The following is a 24,981-nucleotide window of genomic DNA, read 5'->3' as shown; positions in this document are numbered from 1 at the left end:
TTGCTATATTCACTTGGAGAAGAGTGAGTAGTGTTTGGTGACTACTAAGTTTAGTCTTCGTTTAGTTTTCTGAGTTTGGCTCCATGGATGACCATAATCTCAATCCTCCTTCCTCAAACGATGCTGTCCTCAACGTTCCTGGTCCTTATCCATGTATTCAACAACAGGTTCGTATTCATTTACTTAGCTTTTTTTTTCTAGCCTATTAATTATTACTATGAATCATTCAAACAATGCATTGCAGGGAAAGGGGAAACAGGGCAATATAGTCCTTGCATACAAGATTTTAGGTGTGGTTTTTGGAGCTCTCGTCACTAATCCGCTTTTCGTTTACCCTTCAATGCATCTGAGTTCTCCAACTGAAGAGGACTATTTGGGACTTTATAGTATTATGTTCTGGAGCCTCACTCTCATTGGTCTTGTTAAGTACGCTAACATTGCCATCAAAGTTGATGATAATGGCGAAGGTAGCTTACCTCACTTACCTTTAACTTATGAAACACATACTCAGACACGAACACCACAACACGATATGATATGAAGACTCCGACTTTGATAATATTAAAAACATAGGATATCAAAATCGCCACATATATCAAAATATTTTAATAAAAATTAGTGTATTTAATTTTTCATTAATAATATTCTTTCAATACATACAAAAATATCCAAAGATGTGAAAGGTACATTTAAAAAACAATTATTTTTTTTAAAGACTTTTCATAAGTCTCGAAATTGAAACAATGAAATATATTTTTTTAAGACACTTTGACTTTTCGGGTCTGATTATTGGTGTTGTGGCCTATGTGGCATCAACATTTTTGTTTGATCTAATTAATTTATGCTTATTTTAGTGTTATGTCCTGTTTTATTTTTATTTTTTCATAAGAAATGATTATATTATTGTCAGTATTAGGGGTACTCAAACCCGCTTACAAAATAACGATAACAAAGTTTAGATAAAGAAAAATTGTAAACCAATTAAACTTAATTGAGATAAAACAAAAAACTTTTGTGGAATTCATAAAAGTTACAATTAATTTATGTTTTGTTGTGTCAGCTGTATTTGTCAGTTTTGTGTTACAACTAGGTTTATGTTGCATTTTAATAACTCTGTAGTTTCAGGTTGGAGGCCACTAGAATTGATTATAGAGGTGACTAAAATTGATTATAGAGGTGTAAAATTGATTTGACATGTTTAATTATCATCGAGTACAATTAATTTTGCTTTTGGATTTGATTCTAATATGAAGTTATGATTTATAGTTTTTCATTTTTAAACCCGGTGAAATTTATAGTTCAAACTTACTTTTAATATAAAAATCACTCAATCAATTCTAGGGATAGAAATCACATATTATAACTAAAATCAATTTAGAAAACAAAATCAATTCTACTTTTAATAAAATAAACACCTCAAAATCATGCCAAATTAATTTTACAACTCAAGAATTAATTCTAAATCTTTCAAAAGCAAAAGCAAATCCAAATCCAAATCCAAATCCAAATATACTAATAATAAAGAATTTCTATTTCATTGTAGGAGGGACATTTGCTCTATATTCTTTACTTTGTAGACATCTCAATATTGGGTTCTTCTCTCCCAAACAGGTGGGTTTGAACTCACCTAGGGTTACTGAATCACAGACTTGGCTTGCTAAGTTGTTGAAAAATAGCTTCGTTGCAAGAAGGCTTTTGATTTTCCTTAGAATGATGGGTACGTGTATGCTTGTTGGTGATGGTGTACTCACACCTGCCATTTCAGGTTTGTGAATATTTGTTTTTGGTCTCTTTGAAATGTGGTTTTATTTGGGTTAATTTGTGGATTCGTTTATCTTCTCAGTCTTGGCAGCAATGGATGGCGTTAGAGCCCCTTTTCCTTCCTTTAACAAAAGTAAGTATTCACTTGCAACTACAATCTTTTTATAGCCTGTGTGTTGTTTTTACTCCCAGGCCATTATTTAAGTAGGTTTTGACGTATGACAACTTTCACCAAATATATGCAATTAAGAAATTTCCTTTCTTGCTCAGATTGTGTTCAAGTATTGTGTAGGATCCCGTCCTGAACGCTTACTGTTAGAACAATGTTCAACGTTATGATAACTATTTGGTTAGGAAACTGTAGCAAGGGGAAATCGACCATGCATTATCCCCGAACAAATGCCGGTGTATAGAAAAAATGGACAATAAAGTACCCCTACAATGTCAATTTTTGTTTTAGTATATCTTGTGCACAAGTTCTTCGCGCCATTTAGTATTTTCCTTATTGTTATTGTTTACTGGATACCAACTTAGGATGAGTAGCTTGTGACCATCATACTCATTTAAATGATTTGACTAACACAGTTCTGTGCATGTTTGATATAAATAATAATATAAATAATTAACTTTTCATCTTAAAAATCACTACCAATACAATACATATTTAATATAATTGAATTTATATAATTATTATCATTTTACAATTAAATAATTGATTTAAAATTTATATGTATTCTTAAATATATTTTATATCATATAAACATGTGCCAACATACATATCCAATATGCTTTATTGATAAATTTCTGTTATAATTGATGATGTGATGTTACAATATTCCATACATTGAATTTAATATATTAGTATTTTATTATAATTGATGATGTGATGTTACAATATTCCATACATTGAATTTAATATATTAGTATACGCAATTACAAATATTCTAAGGTGGATTAAATTTTAAAAAATTGATATTCTTATATTAAAAGATATACTACATCTTATTTAGTGGTCACCATTAAGATGAACATTTTTTATTAAAAAATTAATAATTTGTTTTAAAAAAATATTTTTTTTTTAATTAAAGAAGATCGATATAAAAATTGTGTAAGTAATTAACTTTATTATTCAATTAATCAATATTTTTCCCTTCATTATTTATACTATTAAAAATTACTTTAATATCTAAGCGCTTATTAATCAACTTTGTCATTTATTAACCAACATTTTAAATTTTATTAATTAATTTTATTTTATTATTAAAAATTATTTTTAATATCTAATAGTTTATTAACCTAATTCAATATTTCATTAATCAAAACCTTCCACTTTATTAATCAAATTGATTTTAGAACAATAAATTATTTTTAATATCTATATATTTATTAACTAAACTATAAATTATATTTAACATCTATTTAAATTCAATTAATCAATTTTATATTACTACAATTCATGTATGGTTCAAGGGCAATATTCATACAACTTTTCATGTCACTGTATACTATTTATGATGTATATCATGAACAGTGAATTTAGGTGTACGGAATGACCTTAAAATAGTATTGGAAATAAATTTAATATATTATATAGATGGGTGGGCAACAAATGAAGTCCTATATATACTGAGTTATTGGAGTTGGAATAGTTGCATTGCTATATTCACTTGGAGAAGAGTGAGTAGTGTTTGGTGACTACTAAGTTTAGTCTTCGTTTAGTTTTCTGAGTTTGGCTCCATGGATGACCATAATCTCAATCCTCCTTCCTCAAACGATGCTGTCCTCAACGTTCCTGGTCCTTATCCATGTATTCAACAACAGGTTCGTATTCATTTACTTAGCTTTTTTTTTTCTAGCCTATTAATTATTACTATGAATCATTCAAACAATGCATTGCAGGGAAAGGGGAAACAGGGCAATATAGTCCTTGCATACAAGAGTTTAGGTGTGGTTTTCGGAGCTCTCGTCACTAATCCGCTTTTCGTTTACCCTTCAATGCATCTGAGTTCTCCAACTGAAGAGGACTATTTGGGACTTTATAGTATTATGTTCTGGAGCCTCACTCTCATTGGTCTTGTTAAGTACGCTAACATTGCCATCAAAGCTGATGATCATGGCGAAGGTAGCTTACCTCACTTACCTTTAACTTATGAAACACATACTCAGACACGAACACCACAACACGATATGATATGAAGACTCCGACTTTGATAATATTAAAAACATAGGATATCAAAATCGCCACATATATCAAAATATTTTAATAAAAATTAGTGTATTTAATTTTTCATTAATAATATTCTTTCAATACATACAAAAATATCCAAAGATGTGAAAGGTACATTTAAAAAACAATTATTTTTTTTAAAGACTTTTCATAAGTCTTGAAATTGAAACAATGAAATATATTTTTTTAAGACACTTTGACTTTTCGGGTCTGATTATTGGTGTTGTGGCCTATGTGGCATCAACATTTTTGTTTGATCTAATTAATTTATGCTTATTTTAGTGTTATGTCCTGTTTTATTTTTATTTTTTTATAAGAAATGATTATATTATTGTCAGTATTAGGGGTACTCAAACCCGCTTACAAAATAACGATAACAAAGTTTAGATAAAGAAAAATTGTAAACCAATTAAACTTAATTGAGATAAAACAAAAAACTTTTGTGGAATTCATAAAAGTTACAATTAATTTATGTTTTGTTGTGTCAGCTGTATTTGTCAGTTTTGTGTTACAACTAGGTTTATGTTGCATTTTAATAACTCTGTAGTTTCAGGTTGGAGGCCACTAGAATTGATTATAGAGGTGACTAAAATTGATTATAGAGGTGTAAAATTGATTTGACATGTTTAATTATCATCGAGTACAATTAATTTTGCTTTTGGATTTGATTCTAATATGAAGTTATGATTTATAGTTTTTCATTTTTAAACCCGGTGAAATTTATAGTTCAAACTTACTTTTAATATAAAAATCACTCAATCAATTCTAGGGATAGAAATCACATATTATAACTAAAATCAATTTAGAAAACAAAATCAATTCTACTTTTAATAAAATAAACACCTCAAAATCATGCCAAATTAATTTTACAACTCAAGAATTAATTCTAAATCTTTCAAAAGCAAAAGCAAATCCAAATCCAAATCCAAATCCAAATATACTAATAATAAAGAATTTCTATTTCATTGTAGGAGGGACATTTGCTCTATATTCTTTACTTTGTAGACATCTCAATATTGGGTTCTTCTCTCCCAAACAGGTGGGTTTGAACTCACCTAGGGTTACTGAATCACAGACTTGGCTTGCTAAGTTGTTGAAAAATAGCTTCGTTGCAAGAAGGCTTTTGATTTTCCTTAGAATGATGGGTACGTGTATGCTTGTTGGTGATGGTGTACTCACACCTGCCATTTCAGGTTTGTGAATATTTGTTTTTGGTCTCTTTGAAATGTGGTTTTATTTGGGTTAATTTGTGGATTCGTTTATCTTCTCAGTCTTGGCAGCAATGGATGGCGTTAGAGCCCCTTTTCCTTCCTTTAACAAAAGTAAGTATTCACTTGCAACTACAATCTTTTTATAGCCTGTGTGTTGTTTTTACTCCCAGGCCATTATTTAAGTAGGTTTTGACGTATGACAACTTTCACCAAATATATGCAATTAAGAAATTTCCTTTCTTGCTCAGATTGTGTTCAAGTATTGTGTAGGATCCCGTCCTGAACGCTTACTGTTAGAACAATGTTCAACGTTATGATAACTATTTGGTTAGGAAACTGTAGCAAGGGGAAATCGACCATGCATTATCCCCGAACAAATGCCGGTGTATAGAAAAAATGGACAATAAAGTACCCCTACAATGTCAATTTTTGTTTTAGTATATCTTGTGCACAAGTTCTTCGCGCCATTTAGTATTTTCCTTATTGTTATTGTTTACTGGATACCAACTTAGGATGAGTAGCTTGTGACCATCATACTCATTTAAATGATTTGACTAACACAGTTCTGTGCATGTTTGATATAAATAATAATATAAATAATTAACTTTTCATCTTACAAATCACTACCAATACAATACATATTTAATATAATTGAATTTATATAATTATTATCATTTTACAATTAAATAATTGATTTAAAATTTATATGTATTCTTAAATATATTTTATATCATATAAACATGTGCCAACATACATATCCAATATGCTTTATTGATAAATTTCTGTTATAATTGATGATGTGATGTTACAATATTCCATACATTGAATTTAATATATTAGTATTTTATTATAATTGATGATGTGATGTTACAATATTCCATACATTGAATTTAATATATTAGTATACGCAATTACAAATATTCTAAGGTGGATTAAATTTTAAAAAATTGATATTCTTATATTAAAAGATATACTACATCTTATTTAGTGGTCACCATTAAGATGAACATTTTTTATTAAAAAATTAATAATTTGTTTTAAAAAAATAATTTTTATTAATTTTTTTTAATTAAAGAAGATCGATATAAAAATTGTGTAAGTAATTAACTTTATTATTCAATTAATCAATATTTTTCCCTTCATTATTTATACTATTAAAAATTACTTTAATATCTAAGCGTTTATTAATCAACTTTGTCATTTATTAACCAACATTTTAAATTTTATTAATTAATTTTATTTTATTATTAAAAATTATTTTTAATATCTAATAGTTTATTAACCTAATTCAATATTTCATTAATCAAAACCTTCCACTTTATTAATCAAATTGATTTTAGAACAATAAATTATTTTTAATATCTATATATTTATTAACTAAACTATAAATTATATTTAACATCTATTTAAATTCAATTAATCAATTTTGTATTACTACAATTCATGTATGGTTCAAGGGCAATATTCATACAACTTTTCATGTCACTGTATACTATTTATGATGTATATCATGAACAGTGAATTTAGGTGTACGGAATGACCTTAAAATAGTATTGGAAATAAATTTAATATATTATATAGATGGGTGGGCAACAAATGAAGTCCTATATATACTGAGTTATTGGAGTTGGAATAGTTGCATTGCTATATTCACTTGGAGAAGAGTGAGTAGTGTTTGGTGACTACCAAGTTTAGTCTTCGTTTAGTTTTCTGAGTTTGGCTCCATGGATGACCATAATCTCAATCCTCCTTCCTCAAACGATGCTGTCCTCAACGTTCCTGGTCCTTATCCATGTATTCAACAACAGGTTCGTATTCATTTACTTAGCTTTTTTTTTCTAGCCTATTTTTACTATGAATCATTCAAACAATGCATTGCAGGGAAAGGGGAAACAGGGCAATATAGTCCTTGCATACAAGAGTTTAGGTGTGGTTTTCGGAGCTCTCGTCACTAATCCGCTTTTTCGTTTACCCTTCAATGCTTCTGAGTTCTCCAACTGAAGAGGACTATTTGGGACTTTATAGTATTATGTTCTGGAGCCTCACTCTCATTGGTCTTGTTAACTACGCTAACATTGCCATCAAAGCTGATGATCATGGCGAAGGTAGCTTACCTCACTTACCTTTAACTTATGAAACACATACTCAGACACGAACACCACAACACGATATGATATGAAGACTCCGACTTTGATAATATTAAAAACATAGGATATCAAAATCGCCACATATATCAAAATATTTTAATAAAAATTAGTGTATTTAATTTTTCATTAATAATATTCTTTCAACACATACAAAAATATCCAAAGATGTGAAAGGTACATTTAAATAACAATTATTTTTTTTAAAGACTTTTCATAAGTCTTGAAATTGAAACAATGAAATATATTTTTTTAAGACACTTTGACTTTTCGGGTCTGATTATTGGTGTTGTGGCCTATGTGGCATCAACATTTTTGTTTGATCTAATTAATTTATGCTTATTTTAGTGTTATGTCCTGTTTTATTTTTATTTTTTATAAGAAATGATTATATTAATGTCAGTATTAGGGGTACTCAAACCCGCTTACAAAATAACGATAACAAAGTTTTGATAAAGAAAAATTGTAAACCAATTAAACTTAATTGAGATAAAACAAAAAACTTTTGTGGAATTCATAAAAGTTACAATTAATTCATGTTTTGTTGTGTCAGCTGTATTTGTCAGTTTTGTGTTACAACTAGGTTTATGTTGCATTTTAATAACTCTGTAGTTTCAGGTTGGAGGCCACTAGAATTGATTATAGAGGTGACTAAAATTGATTATAGAGGTGTAAAATTGATTTGACATCACTACGCCGTACAAGGGCTTTCACAGCGCTTTTTTTGGCCTTTAACAGCGCTTTAAAGCGCTGCCAAAGCCAGCGCTGGCGTAGGCTACGAAAGCGCTTTTAAAAGCGCTCTGGTAGACCCCCCCTTTAAGAGCGCTTTCCTGGAAAAAGCGCTCTTGTAGGACCCCCTATAAGAGCGCTTTCCTGGAAAAAGCGCTCTGGTAGACCCCCCTTTAAGAGCGCTTCTTAGTAAAAGCGCTGGCAAAGACCAGTAAAAAAGCAAAAAAAATTAAAAAATTACGCAGCATACAAAAGCGCTTTTGGAAAAGCGCTCTGGTAGGCCCCCCTATGAGAGCGCTTTTTCCAGAAAAAGCGCTCTCATAGGGGGGCCTACCAGAGCGCTTTTTCAAAAGCGCTTTTGTATGCTGCGTAATTTTTTAATTTTTTTTGCTTTTTTACTGGTCTTTGCCAGCGCTTTTACTAAGAAGCGCTCTAGTATGTGGACCTTTAAGAGCGCTTTTTAGAAGCGCTGTAGTTGCTAAATGAGGTATTTTTATGTGCAGCCTATAATTTAATCCTCCCAGTCGACCTGTAATGTTTTCGACCTGTAATATTTTCGACCTGTAATATATTTTCGACTATATTATTTCAGCCATCAGTAAGACAATATATATACTAATATATACCATTATAATATCCAAAATTATATATATACATCATTACAAAATTATATATATACATCATTACAAAATCAACAATATTATAGTTCAAATCTGCATGAAAAATAGCTTAATATAAAATTGACACAATTCCTCTTTGATTTCTTCTAACTTTAGCTTCGAGTACCCAGCAGCACGGAATTCGTCAAGGTACTATAAAACAAAAACATAATATGAATAATATATTTAGGTAAATGTAATAAATTATATGAAATTATCTTAAGTTATAACTTTATACCGTGGGAGGAATCTCTAATTGATTCGCCTGAATGATTTCTTTCATAAACCTCAATACAAAGTATCCGCAGTCTGAACTGTTACGCTGTAGCGGACACTACATAGAAAAACAAATAAGATTCTATATAAGTTGTCTTGTTTTACCAAGTAGCATAAATATTATAAGCAAATTTGTGAAAAGTAATGTACCTGCACTTCGATCCAGGTGATGTTGTTTGATTTAGTCCGGGATACCTGTGCGTCCCGTTGACTACGGAATACTTGTATTGATCTAATTAACAAATATATAAAAGCATATGTTTAGATCAATCCCACAAATAAGTAAATATATAAATATACACGAATATATATTTAGAACGATCCCACTTACAAATCAACGATTTCCTTCATGGCCGGATAATTGGTCCATTCACCCTTTACCGAATTCAGATAATACACGACTTCCCTTATCGGGTTGATAGCAAGCAGCAACCAGTGTGCTCTATAAATTAAAACAATAGGTTATATGAAAATATTGCTATACACTAAAGAAACAGAGATTAGATGAATAAAGAATGAGAAACTAACCCTACTGGTCGGGTATTATACGCCCAAAGATGCAGACATTCTGTATTGCCGGTGGACATGAATCTATCGACTAAGCGCTGTCTAACAGATTCCGGATCCGAAACAATTTCCATTCCGCTGCAATGGGCGGAAGACACGAACCGGAATCTGTTAGACAATGCAGTCCCGCGCAACACTCTGTCATACAACAACCTTAAATAAAAACATAATAAACATTAGATTCTTTTCATTGAAAAGTGTAAATAAATTATATTGTGGGACTAATTAAATAATATATCGGATGAGTGAATATTACCGGATGTATGAATGCATATTACTGACGCCTAGTTGATCTTGGTTAAAAATCTCTTGCAAGTCATCAATTGTAATATGTGACTTGAACTCAATACCGAAGACACTTTCATCCATATCGATTTCCCGTAAAGCACCATCCTTCATATCGGACATATCAACCATTGTTGCGAGTGTCGCCCGGTATCGAGGCACAAAAGCACCGCCTTTTCTTGCCGCTTGCTTCGGAGGACCACTGGGTGGTACACTACGAACCTGCTGCGTCACTTGTTGTGACTCCCGAGCGGATGCCTAAAAATCATATAAGTTAGGTAAAATATAAAATCATGCATATTTTGATTCAGATTATATATTAACACTTTAAATGTACCTCTTTTAGCGATGCAACAGACTCCTCCTCCTGTAAAATCCCTTTACCCTTAATTGCGGGTTTTATAGGAGCAGTCTAAAAATAAAATGTAAAACATAATTAATAAACGGTTTAGAATTGACATTCGAAAACTAAATGATTCATAATCGTTTTCAATTTACCTCATCACTAATGGTAATGAGCTCCGAGGGCCATGCAACAAACGATCCTATTGCATCTCGCAGCAATGTCGTCTCTGAGACCATGTCAGGTACCGGTAGAATCGCATCACGATCTAATACAACATCCACCGATACTTTCAGGTGTCCATCCGGGAGCGGTCTGTGGTGAAGTAAATCTCCCGAAGTGTTGTGCACTTTTCCCTTGCCAACTAGTCGATAATTCGGTTCCGATAAGTATAGTTGGCAAGATGAAATGCCCTAAACCAAAAGTAAATATAAAGTCATTATCATTAATAAAATAGAACAATTTAAAAGGAAAAAAAATTATAATTACCTCGGGAAATTTCCTTTGATAGTTGATACTAGCCTTATCACTAGTTTCTTTCACCGATGAAGTGTTGCACTTTTCTCTCATATACACTTCTTTATCTCTTTGCAATTCAGAGACTTGTGCTTGCAATTCCGCCAACTTTTGCAACACTTCTTCATTTGAAGGATTTCTTCTCCTAGGACTCTTGTAAAAAGAGGTTGGAGTCACACCATGACCCTTACCCCTCACCCGACCGGGATACTCGGGAGCATCTAGTACTCTACTAAGTACGCTCTCCTCACCGGTGGATGCCGATTGCGACAAGGTCTCCTGTAATTCATTTACATTTAAATAATTATTAGTGGAGATAAAAAGTCATTTATATATTAAAAAACATTTGATTTAATTAAAGACACAGTATTATACTTACACATTCAGTATAAACTCTCTGAACATCGGGATCGACAGCGTGATTCTTGCCCACACGAGCTTCCTTCCACAACACATGTACAGGAAGTGAAGCTTCCTCACTTTTAGTCTCCTCCAACTATGCATTGACACAAACGATAAAATCGTCAATTAAAACATGCACATGTAGACAATTAATTAAATCGAATTTCTATTTACTTACAATTTTATCCTCTAAGCGTGCATATCCCAAACGCCCTTTTTTGTATGGATACGCGGGTTTGGATGCTCTCTCCCTATTCGTGGCACTCTTTTTCTGAAAAGCTTCATCTCTTTGCTTTACAAACTCAGCCCAATCTGCTTCATCAATGAAGGTCGCATACTTTGTTGGCCGTCCCGGTGCATCTTCAAGAAATTTTCCATCTTTATCCTTAAGATAGGTGTTTGTCAAAAAACTTTTCCACCCTCTATATCTCTTGCCGGCCAAACTAAGTATGTAGCTTTTACGTTCATCTGGTATCTCAAAAGTCCTCTGCAAAAAAACGTACGCATAGTGTGTTAGTATAAATAATTTAAACAATTTATCGTCAAGATAATAACAACAATTAACCATATATGATATATACCTGAAGCTCTTCCCAAATCGCTTGTTTTTTCTCCTCCAATTCTAAATTTTTCGTTTTCGATTTCCAGGTAGCTATGGAGACCGGAATATGCATACGGACAAGTGTACCAATATAACTTGTCAACTTTGCAGAATTAGGACCAATTGGTTGTTTATCAGAATTCCATTCCAATCGGTATACTAATCCTTGGTCTCTATGTCGTATGATACTCCTCATAATAGTGATGCCTCGTGCAACCTCTTTTGCTTCAGTATCAGGTGGAGCATTTGTATCCGAAGCAACTCTTTCTTGTGAGTTTTCTTGTAAGTTTTCAGGTGGGTTTTCAGGTGGAGCATCTCTATCTGAAGCCATTGAACCTGTATCAAACAAACTAAAGCACATTAGTACACTATTAATAAGCTAACAATCTATACAAGTCAAATGGAAGTCAAACCATGCATGTACAAGTAAATCGGAAACGAAATCGGTACAAATCAAAATAAGCGTAAAAAAGAAAGTTATCGGAATTGAACGAAATTTACATGGCTATGGTAAAACGTCGCCACGGACTCAAAAACAAAGTCGGTTTTCCGAAATTCAGACCCTAAGCCCGACTTTTGATTACGGGCAGAAGCAAAACCGATAAAAAAATAGTCCCGAAATGTAAAGATAAGTGCATGAGCAGCTCCGGAATCGTCAAAATAGTATAGTTACATGTAAAGAAGTCAACAAGCGGATACATGGTTCAAAAGTTATGTACAAAACGAGAATATGCACCAAATTGAATAAAACAAATTAGTCGGACTATGTATACTATTACCTTTATCACTAACGTCTCTTTCTTTTCTTGGTAGGTTTGTGTACTACGCGTCTCTTAACAATGCGGACGGTTGGATTGATCCAAATACCCTCATTATGATCATTTCTAATACAAGATTCATTCTCATTTTGATCGTTTCTTGTACAAGATTCAATGCCAACACCAATATCACCTTGATCTTCAATTTTTTCATCAACTATTTTGTTAGATAAAAGCACTATAGACCATTTCGTACTTGTCGGGTCATTGACATAGAACACTTGTTTAGCTTGAGAGGCTAGAATGAAAGGCTCATCTTTGTACCCTACCCTATTGAGATCCACTTGCAAAAATCCTGACTTATCCATTCGTACGCCACTATTATTTTCAACCCACTTGCAACCAAATACAGGAATCTGAAACTTCGCGTAATCAAACACCAAAATGCGCTCGATAACCCCAAAATATGACAAATTTGCAAATTTCGGATTTAAGTCATTCGCACTTGATATGTGCATAGCTTCAGCTACCAAGGTAACACCACTATTTTGCATAGTACTTTTATCATCCTGTTCTTTGGTATAAAATGTGTATCCATTAATTGCGTATGCGCTATAAGAAAGTACAATTACAGATGGACCATAGGCTAAACATCTCAACCTTTCTGTTACTGAAGCAGGATCTGAACGATACTTTGAATAAATATGATCTCTAAACCACGGTATGAAACTTCGATTGTGCTCTCGTACTATCCAGTTCTCATTTCTATTTGGATTTAAATCTCGGAGAACAACTTTGTGCATTTCAACAAACGGCTCAACCTCAATCTCATTGTGCAGAACATACAAGTGCACTTGATCCCGTTCGACCATTGATACTGTCACAACTTTATTTCCAATTAGCCTTTTTCCTTCTTTTTTTTCGACAATATGAGATTTGGGGAGTCCAATTGATTGAACATTTGACAGATATTCAGTACAAAACTCAACCGCTTCTTCAGCAACGTATCGCTCGGCAATACAACCCTCCGGTCGACTTCTGTTTTTCACGTACCCTTTTAATATTTTCATATAACGTTCAGCAGGGTACATCCATCTCATATAAGCTGGTCCGCACAGTTGTGTCTCTTTCACAAGATGAACGACTAGATGAACCATTATGTCAAAAAACGAGGGAGGAAAATACATTTCAAGATCACATAAAGTAACAACTATCTCATTTTGCAATGTTGGTAAGATCGCGGGATCGACCACCTTACTGCAAATAGACCTGAAGAAGAAACACAGCTTAGTTATTGCGCTTCTTACTTTTTCTGGCAGAATAGAACGTATACCTATTGGTAAAAAATGTTCCATTATAACATGGCAATCATGCGTCTTCAAACTCTTTAACTTGAGGTCTTTCATGGACACAAGTCTTCTAATATCTGAAGAGTAGCCTTCTGGAACTTTTACTTCACTGAGGAACTTACACAATGTTTTCTTCTCCTTTCTAGATAGAGTGTAAACAGCAGGTGGCAGATATGTTCGTCTTCCTTTCGTCACGGGCCCCAATTCAGTTCTCATCCCCATGTTTACCATGTCATTCCTTATGTTAACGCCATCCTTAGACTTTCCTTGTATATTGAGTAGCGTACCTATAACGCTGTCAAATACATTTTTTTCAATATGCATAACATCCAGGAAATGTCTTACGTACAACGACTTCCAATATGGAAGTTCAAAGAAAATTGACTTCTTCTTCCACCCACCCTTGACAATTGAATGTGCAAAAGGCTTGCCAAACTGAGTGCTCACATCTTTCACCTTTTCAAAAATTTGATCACCTGACAAAAAAGGCGGGGCTGTACGATGTTCGGCCTCTCCATTGAATGCTTTTCTCCACCCACGGTAGTGATGATTAGAATTTAAGAATCTACGATGGCCGAGAAAGACATTCTTCTGACAAAGCGCCAATCGTGTCGTATCGGTTTCATCTTCACAAACAGGACACGCCTTTTGACCCTTGTTGCTGTACCCGGATAGATTTCCGTATGCTGGAAAATCATTAATTGTTCCAAACAACATCGCCCTCAAGTTGAAACTTTCTTTCCTATACCCATCGTAAACCTCCACACCTCTCTCCCACAAAAACTTTAAATCTTCGATTAAGGGTGCCAAGTATACGTCTATGTCATTCCCTGGTTGTTTAGGCCCAGAAATTAGCATAGATAACATCATGTACTTACGCTTCATACATAGCCACGGAGGTAAGTTATAAATCATAAGAATCACAGGCCATGTGCTATGCGAGATACTTTGAATACCATGCGGGTTCATTCCATCAGTAGACAATGACAACCGAAGGTTTCTTGCTTCTTTTCCAAATTCAGGATATTCAGTATCAACTTTACTCCATTGTGGTGAGTCTGCCGGATGTCGCAACTTTCCATCAATAATTCTTTCATCTGCATGCCAAGTCAAGTGTCTTGAATCGGTCTCACTACGATACATGCGTCTAAATCTCGGAATTATAGGAAAATACCATAAGACTTTAGCAGGAGACAACTTTTTCTTATATCGAGGGGCACCACATTTAGGACACTCATTCAACGCTGCATACTCGTTTCGAAACAAAACGCAATCGTTTGGACATGCGTGTATCTTATCATAGCTCATTCCAATAGAAGACAACATTTTTTTGGCTTCATACGTTCGATTGGGAAGAACATTATCCTCTGGTAGCATATCTTTCATAAGGGCTAATAACTCTGTGAAACTTTTATCCGACCATCCATTGTCCGCCTTTAAGTTGTACAACTTTAACACCGCAGACAATCTTGTGAATTTTGAACAACCATCATACAACGGTTTCTCTGCATCGCTTACCAACCTCTCAAACATTTTGGGACAATCCGCTAGATCTTCTTCCAGCGCTTCTGCAATCTCTTCGACTCGATCACAATCGTATGTGTCTGTGCAATCGTCGTTTGAAGCATACTTCCTATTACACCTCGACCCAGCATTCCCGGTACTTTTCTCACCATGCATTGTCCAACATGTATAACTTCTATCAATTCCAAACCGTAGTAAATGAGATCCCAACTGATTCCCGTCAACCTTACCCCCGGCATAACAGCAACCCAAGCAAGGACACGGCATTCGAAGCGGGTCTTTGGAGTTCGCAACCGCAAACTCAACAAATTCCCATACCCCTTTCTCGTACTCTTTCGACAATCGGTTTGAATTCATCCATGTCTTATCCATGTCTTAATTAAGCTAAACAACAACGGTCAAACTTCCACTCTTCACAAGTAACCCCTATGGCGAATTCAATTCACAAAGTTAGTAAGTACCTCCTATATTAACTCTCTAAACACATAAAACTAATGTGTTTCTGTCAAAACGCAAAGTATAAACGGAATGAATCCGAAGCAATAAAACGTAACATATATAATCACACAATTTCAGACAAATTCATCATAATACCAGTAATTTGAGAAAGAAATTTACCTCGGATGTTACCGAACTCAAGAAAACGCCAAACGTCGAACTAGGCTGGGAAACGATCAAACTTTCACTATACACAAGTTACCCCTATAGCAAATTCACAAAGTTAGTAACCACCAAGACAAAATCGATTGAACAAAGGAAATCAACAATAGTTTGATGTGTGTACATACTCCTAAATATGTAGTACCAGAGTCAATGATACGAGCTCCAAAGAGATCCAAAGTTATCAATCCAGTCAGACCTATACAAGAAATTCAATTCAATGTATGATTATAATAAGAATGGGTGAATAGCTCATGATGCAGTTAATTAAATACACCACTACTAACACTACTAACACAAGACACACGATGCAGTTAATTAAATACACCACTACTAACACGAAGCTATAAAACTTTTTGCTCAAAAGCAAACCTTATGAATCATCCTTGTCTATATACATTAACTCACTCTTGTTTCATTCTTTACCTTCTCTCTTCCTCATTAATTCAACTCTCATAAGGTATATATTATTACTATTATTATATATTATTTATTATTTAATTTTCTCTATGTGCTGTCATTCTCATACTTTACAGTACTTGGCATCCTTGAACAAGCCAATTTATTGTACAATATATATATACCATCACTCTCAATCTCATACACACACAACATATATATCATAGAGTTATTATATATAAATAAAAGTATATAATATATATTTTATCAAATTCCAAAATCTATATAGCTATGTATGTACTAGCTAGGGTTATTGTTGTTGTTATTATATAATTTATATTCAGTTTTATGCCCAAATATATGATGGGCATCGGTTATGCCACTAGCTAGTTATATACCTTTACACGTATGTATATACCGACATGCCTCAAAATCCACTACATATATCATCATTGGTAGAGAAATATTGCACCTCCTCCACTATCTTATACAACAGTCAAGAAACTTTACTCACAATTTCAATTCTACTAAGATAACAAGAGACTCACAATTTCAATTGTACTAAGATAAGAAGAGGCTAAGGACATAAATGGAGACCACAAATTAAGAATAAGAGCCTCTCTATGGAACAGAACTCAAAAGATAAGAAGAGGTTAAATTTATATTTTGTGAAAACCATACAAGCAGACCCCAAACAATCCAACAGCCACCATTTCACAGTTCAACAGAACTCAAAACCCTATCAAAGGCCTTAAGAAAAGAGCATTCCATCAAATTCAGAATCACAAGGATACATTGATACATCTAGGGTTTTGTTAAAAGCTATGAGAAGTGTGATACCTGGGTGGCGCAAAGCAAGTTGCTACCAGAGGAGAAGAGACGGAGACGAAACGATGGTGGTGGACGGAGGAGAAGAAGTTCGCGCGATGGTGGTTGACGGAGGACCGACGACGGTGAGGGGTACTGGGGTTTCTGGTTCGCGTGCAGAGAGAAAAAGAAAGAGAGAAAGTGAGAAACAGTAGAAGCGTGTTTTTGGTTTTAATTTTAGTAATAAGGCTACTAAAGCGCTTCTGGAAAGCGCTCTCATAGCCTGGGCTATACCAGCGCTTTTGACAAAAAGCGCTCTCATTAAACACCCCTACCAGAGCGCTTTTGAAAAGCGCTTTCGTTCCCCCCACGTTCCCCCCACCTACCAGAGCGCTTTCGTAAAGCGCTTTCGTACCCCCCCCCCCTACCAGAGCGCTTTTGAAAAGCGCTCTCATAACCCCCCCCTACCAGAGCGCTTCTTAAAAGCGCTTTCATACCCCCCCACTATTAGAGCGCTTTTTTAGCGTGTTTTTTAATTTTGTCTTTAGCGAAGCCTATGCCAGCGCTTTTCCTAAAAGCGCTTTCGTAGGGGTGCTGCTAAAAGCCAAATTTGGCGTAGTGCATGTTTAATTATCATCGAGTACAATTAATTTTGCTTTTGGATTTGATTCTAATATGAAGTTATGATTTATAGTTTTTCATTTTTAAACCCGGTGAAATTTATAGTTCAAACTTACTTTTAATATAAAAATCACTCAATCAATTCTAGGGATAGAAATCACATATTATAACTAAAATCAATTTAGAAAACAAAATCAATTCTACTTTTAATAAAATAAACACCTCAAAATCATGCCAAATTAATCTTACAACTCAAGAATTAATTCTAAATCTTTCAAAAGCAAAAGCAAATCCAAATCCAAATCCAAATCCAAATATACTAATAATAAAGAATTTCTATTTCATTGTAGGAGGGACATTTGCTCTATATTCTTTACTTTGTAGACATCTCAATATTGGGTTCTTCTCTCCCAAACAGGTGGGTTTGAACTCACCTAGGGTTACTGAATCACAGATTTGGCTTGCTAAGTTGTTGAAAAATAGCTTCGTTGCAAGAAGGCTTTTGCTTTTCCTTGCAATGATGGGTATGTGTATGCTTGTTGGTGATGGTGTACTCACACCTGCCATTTCAGGTTTGTGAATATTTGTTTTTGGTCTCTTTGAAATGTGGTTTTATTTGGGTTAATTTGTGGATTCGTTTATCTTTTCAGTCTTGGCAGCAATGGATGGCGTTAGAGCCCCTTTTCCTTCCTTTAACAAAAGTAAGTATTCACTTGCAACTACAATCTTTTTATAGCCTGTTTGTTGTTTTTACTCCCAGGCCATTATTTAAGTAGGTTTTGACGTATGACAACTTTCACCAAATATATGCAATTAAGAAATTTCCTTTCTTGCTCAGATTGTGTTCAAGTATTGAGTAGGATCCCGTCCTGAACGCTTACTGTTAGAACAATGTTCAACGTTATGATAACTATTTGGTTAAGAAACTGTAGCAAGGGAAAATCGACCATGCATTATCCCCGAACAAATGCCGGTGTATTGAAAAAATGGACAATAAAGTACCCCTACAATGTCAATTTTTGTTTTAGTATATCTTGTGCACAAGTTCTTCGCGCCATTTAGTATTTTCCTTACTGTTATTGTTTACTGGATACCAACTTAGGATGAGTAGCTTGTGACCATCATACTCATTTAAATGATTTGACTAACAGAGTTCTGTGCATGTTTGATATAATCAATCTGTTTGGCAAGTAACAACATCAAATTCTATGAGATTTCTACTTTTCTAATTCTAGAGTAGGTCAGATTTTGTAGACTTTGTAATGCGATTTATTCTCCTGGTTTATGTAATCTGATTCCTGTCTTTGCTTATGCTTTTTGCAGCATGGGTAAAAGCAGTCTCTGCTGTGGTCTTGATCTTTTTGTTTCTGTTGCAAAGATACGGTACATCCCGCGTCAGTTTCCTCTTCTCTCCGGTAATGGGTGCATGGACCCTGTGTACTCCACTCGTGGGAATATATAGCATCATAAATAACTACCGAAGCATATTCAAGGCTATATCTCCCCACTACATTGTCCTATTCTTTTTGAGGAACGGAAAATCTGGGTGGCTTCTACTTGGTGGTACTGTTCTTTGCATTACCGGTATGTATCTTACTGTTATTATTATTCTTATCCGTCCTTTTTGCAACTTGCAAGATATGCCTTTTTGAAGCACGTCTAAAAAAGTTATCACTGAAGGACACCTTTTTTTCTCTGTCAATTCATATTATAAATTTATGTGTTATGCTCTACTACTTGCTGAGCAAGTCATAAACTAAATAATGTTATATGTTATTGATTTCTTCACTTTGACAGGTTCTGAAGCAATGTTCGCTGATCTAGGTCATTTCAATCCGCGGTCCATTCAGGTAACTTTTATGATTTTTGGCCTCTAGTTCTTGATTGTGATTCCTTTTCAGCAAGTATTGATCTTTCTCTGTTATTTTTGGTAACATATAGCTTTTATATTCATGATCTACCCATCTTTAGTTCTGACCTATGCGGGGCAGACAGCATACCTGATAAAAAATCCCAATGATCATAGTGATGGCTTTTACAAATTTATACAAACTCCAGTTTACTGGCCTATCTTTATCATTGCAACATCAGCTGCAATTGTTGCTAGCCAGTCATTGATTTCAGCCACCTTTTCTGTGATCAAGCAATCTGTAGTGCTGGATTGTTTTCCACGAGTGAAAATAGTCCAAACATCTCCTGATAATGAAGGAGAAGTTTACTCCCCTGAAGTGAACTATGTTCTTATGATCCTTTGTGTTGCTGTCATAGTTATATTTGGAGCTGGAAAAGATATTGGAAATGCTTTCGGTATGGCAGTTTCTGAAACCCATTGCTCTTTTGACATATAAAAACATCAATCAGTTATCACCTGATTTAGAAAACACAATACCGTTTTATTCACATCATCAACTACATAACGGTTTTTTAGCAACTCTTTTGAATTTGAACTTTGTCAACGACACATAATAGATGAATAAAAGGGTTTTGTTAGTTCTAGACATGTCAAAGTATTATTATAAGTGGGGAGGTCGCAGGTATTTTGTTGTTATCATTAATCTATTGGTTCTTCTCAATCTTAGAATCCTATGATTGTTACTAAACATAGCTTTTGGCCATATAGTGACATTAGGATTGTCTTATATTTTATTGATTGGAACTATTTGGTCTTTGCAATCATCTCATTGACAGTATAACTTTTGTTGCACGTGTTGTCGTGAGCCTGGTGATGCTTTTCACCACTATACTATTGACACTGGTTATGACTATCATATGGCGAACTCGTATCGTGCTAGTTTCCCTGTATTTCTGTGTGTTTTTTATCATCGAAGGGATGTATGTCAGTGCCGTTTTACCTAACTTTGCTGAAGGTGGGTGGATTCCTCTAGGCATATCATTAATCCTTACCTTCATCATGTTTGCTTGGTTTTATGGCAGACATAAGAAAATAATGTATGAGCTTACTCACAAGATAACCTTTGACAGACTAGAAGATTTTTTAGTTGAAAGCAATGTTCAAAGGGTTCCCGGATTAAGTCTGTTTTATTCTAACATTCAAGATGGGCTAAATCCTGTTCTTGGGCACTACATAAAAAACACGAGATCCCTTCATAAGATTGTAGTATTTACAACTCTTCGATATATACTAGTGCCCAAGGTTGCTCCACATGAGAGGATTGTCATCAAGAAATTAAATCTCAAAGGGGCATATTGTTGTGTTTTTCAGTACGGCTTTGCAGATGTTCTAAACACAGAAGGAAGTGATTTTGCCGATCAAGTCATAACTTATTTGAAAGTACATATACAAAACTGCCCCGACAATCAGATTGAAGAGGTCTCCTGCTTGGAAGAAGCGCGACTTGCTGGCACTGTTCTTGCGATTGTTCAATTTTAGTCATGATTTGATAATATGATTATATTTAAGCATACTAAGTGTTATTAATTAGATTGATATCATATTAGTGCTGGTTATATGTATTAATTTGGTATATGTATGACAGTGAGCTTTCTGCTTGTTGCAATATTATGAAGTTTGTGGTTAGATGTATAAATTTGGATATATATATATATATATATATATATATATATATATATATATATATATATATATATATATATATATATATATATATATATGACGAACTAAAATTATGTTGATTAATGATTACAGGACTTGATGACTTGATGAAATAATCAAGGGTAATTTACATTGAGAAATTTTATCAATCAACTCATTTTGGACAATTATTGTGTAGTTTACATATTTATCATCATTGACAATGAGAAAATCAACTTTCTTAGCGAGGTTTTGTTTGAAAATGATATATAAAAAGGTAACTGATCGTACCTGATCAGAAGAATCGTCAAGGCAGCAGAATCTGGCTTGGAGAGCAAGATGGGGGTACCTGCAAGGTTCTCCGATGCTTAAGTTAGTAGCTATCAGAGAATGAGGGTTGAGAGTGAGTAGAATGGAATACCTGACCCTCTGGTGAGAGAGGGTATTTATAGCCCCCAGCGCTGGGCCAAGGTTTCCTAATTCGGCCAAATCTAATTGGAGGCCCACGTGCTAAGAAACTGCCAGAACGTCCTTGTGCTAGGGCTGAGTCAGCAGGTGACCCACGTTCTGGATGATCATGGCGTAGGGTTCGGAGGTGGTTGACCGAATTCCCCGCTGCGTGACGCGTGGTCTTCGCGCGTGGATAACTCCTTGACGGTTATCCAGTAAATGGACCCTATAAATTGGGCCTGCTCGACTAGTGAGAAGAGCTGGGCCTGCTCGGCCCAGGCCAGAACATTAACAATTTCAATAAACACCCTAATAGATTATATACTCAATATCTTTGACAGGGAAGTTCAATGGTACACTATTCATTTTGCAACGTGTTCATTATTCATTTTGTTTCAATTTTGAAACTCATCGTCTGTGCTGAAGGATCCTTCTAGACAATATTTTTTTTCATAATTACAGTCTTATAAAAGGACTCTTTTGGATTGACATAATGACATATTTTATTATTTTTTTTTTGTTTCTGATTATAATTTCTGGTACGAGATTAAAGATAAACTAAAATTAATAACACAACTTTTAAAGGCGATTGTTCTCCCACCCTAACTGGGAGCGAGCCACCCTATAAAATTAAAAAAAATTGTTTTTTCAAATTCAAACGCATTCAAATAAATTAAATTCATATGTAAGTGAGTCACAGACAGTCTTATTTTGTTGAAAAAAAATTTGAAAATACATTTTCAGAATAAATTCAAAAATACAATGGTAATCTCTGTTTAAGAGTGAAATCTCTAGGATTAAAATGAAAAGAATATACATATTTGTTTATTTTTTTTTGTTAGCAGGGAATAAAATAAGAGGAGTACTAGGGGTGCTCAATCTCTCTTACAAAAATCGGTAGCGAACCGAAGAGAAACGCGATATTACATAACAATCTAAATCTAGCTTAAAAAAATGCAAAGGATCTTGTAAAATTCATAAAAATTACAAGTCGTACGTAATGTCACCGTGAAAAGACTATTTTCAAATAAAAATTTTGATACTCCAAACAATGTCCGAGACACACCAACTATCATTCTCGAAAATGACGTTATTCCTCATACTCCACTACCCCCAATAAACCGCTATCCAAACCAACCCTTCACCTCCCTTCTTCACTTTCTTCCTACTTAAACACTCAAAAGCTAAAAGAAAATTCTCCCAAACAAATGGAAGCACATCCAAATCCAACTCAAACCACTCCAAGATAATACTCCATACTTTCTTAGCAATATCAGAAGAAAAGAGAAGGCGCACTAAACTTTCCTCTCTATCTTTACAAAACACACAAAGAAGATCGGAGGGAGAAGAAAAAATACCTCTAACAAGAAGGAGATTTTTAGTAGGAAGACTATCAATTAAAACCCTCCAAGCAAAAGCTTTAAATCTAAAAGGAATTGAAGCTTTCCAAACCAACCCCAACACCTTCTCTCTATCCGGAATGAAAATAGAACTAAGAAGATTTTCCAAAAGATAGTCATAACAAGACCTTACCGAGAAGTTATCATCACCATTCAGAATCCACCGAGCGACGTCCTCCAACCAACGATCCGGGGAGACACCAACTAGTAATGCCTTTAACTTTTGGAGACGATTCCAATTGATAGAATTATTACTAGCGGTAATACCCATCCAACAACCATCTACCCACTCTCCCATACCCTCCACCACTTCATTTTTCAAAATCGATAGAATATATAAATTCGGAAAGACCAATCTCGAATTGAATTCCCCTAACCAATTAACTTGCCAAAAGATTATGGAATTTCCCTTCCCAAGAGTGAATTTACATTTTCCAATAAAGACACCCTCATTGTGCCTCTTTTCCAACCGCAAAATATCTTTCCACCAAAAAGATAACCTGCAAGGAAAACCAGAAAACCCAAGCATAATATTTTTATCACCATATCTTGCCCTTAACGTCTTCATCCATTGGGCACCTCCACCTTTGATTAACCTCCATCTCCATTTTAATAACAAAGAAACATTAAACTCTTCCACTAATTTCATACCGAGACCACCTTTCCCCTTAGGGAGACAAACCAAATCCCACCTCGCCCAATGAAGCTTCTTCCTTTTCTCCACCCCTTTCCATAAAAAATTACTTTGAATTCTAGTGATCGCTTTATAAACTTGAACCGAAGCCCTATAAAATGACATGAAAAAATATGTAAACTGCTCAACACCGACTTCAACAAAGTTATCCTCCCTCCCAAGCCAAGAAATCTACCACTTCAACAATTAAGCCTCGCTTCTAACAAGATAATCAAAGGCTGCCAAAACGAAATAAGCCTCTGGTTACCACTGTTGAAAGTATTTGTGGGTAAATATTTTCTATATATCGTATCTACAGGGATTGGTTTAATATTACTGTCGTTCTATAACAAATTATCTTGAGTGAGAAAATATAGTTGGGTTTGTTTTGTTATTCTAAAGAAGTTATTAACTTTAAACAAATATTAAAACTAAGAAGCTGAAACTTGGTTAACAATAAGAGAAATATGTTAAGCTTTAGGGTTTCATCAACCTATTCCTATACAACATATTAATTAACTCATAAGTGAACCATTATTTGAATCATCATCTTCATATATCCTCAAAATAGATCTCATGTCTGCAGATCAAATTAGATAAACATTTATCGTTATGAGACTCGATCTCTCAAAATATCAATATCGATAAAAGTAATAAAGCGCGATAATAATGAAAACTCATTCACAATTCCATCTCTGCAAATTATGAATGAATCAATATAGTAACCTAGGGCAAAAGTTTAACCTTCTCTTTCGATCAAAGATTAACAATAATTTAACATAAAAACAAGGTTTCTTATTGATAATGAATTCAAGCAATTGTTCAGAAGAATTAATCAATGGTATTGCATAATCATAAGTTAACTACTACCTTAAACTCACCAAAAGATAATTAGCTATCCATAGACATGAAGAATACACAAGGATTGATTGAGGAATTCATCATGATCAATAAAATCTCTTCAATTGATGTAGAATTGTTCTCCAATGTTTGCTCTGTGCTTCAGACTCAGACTTCTCTCCTAATTTCGTTCACCAAAGAATCACCCTCTAATTGGAAAGTAGGG

The 24,981-nt window shown here is 34.1% G+C and overlaps 1 protein-coding gene across 1 annotated transcript; it reads left to right on the top strand.

Moving 5' to 3' along the window:
- The first annotated feature begins 83 nt into the window (after positions 1-83).
- Positions 84-21,230, top strand: LOC131640356 (probable potassium transporter 17). Its single transcript, XM_058910760.1, has 14 exons — positions 84-167; positions 245-467; positions 1,544-1,765; positions 1,844-1,894; positions 3,293-3,438; positions 3,481-3,582; positions 3,661-3,883; positions 4,960-5,077; positions 18,278-18,411; positions 18,490-18,540; positions 19,163-19,423; positions 19,637-19,689; positions 19,777-20,146; positions 20,545-21,230. The coding sequence occupies exons 1-14, from the start codon at positions 84-86 to the stop codon at positions 21,228-21,230; spliced, it is 2,724 nt and encodes a 907-aa protein (XP_058766743.1).
- The last annotated feature ends 3,751 nt before the right edge of the window (positions 21,231-24,981 follow it).

Source organism: Vicia villosa, unplaced genomic scaffold, assembly GCF_029867415.1.
Source record: "Vicia villosa cultivar HV-30 ecotype Madison, WI unplaced genomic scaffold, Vvil1.0 ctg.003077F_1_1, whole genome shotgun sequence".
In the NCBI taxonomy this organism is placed as follows: Eukaryota; Viridiplantae; Streptophyta; class Magnoliopsida; order Fabales; family Fabaceae; genus Vicia; species Vicia villosa.
This window is presented reverse-complemented; position numbering and strand designations above follow the sequence as displayed.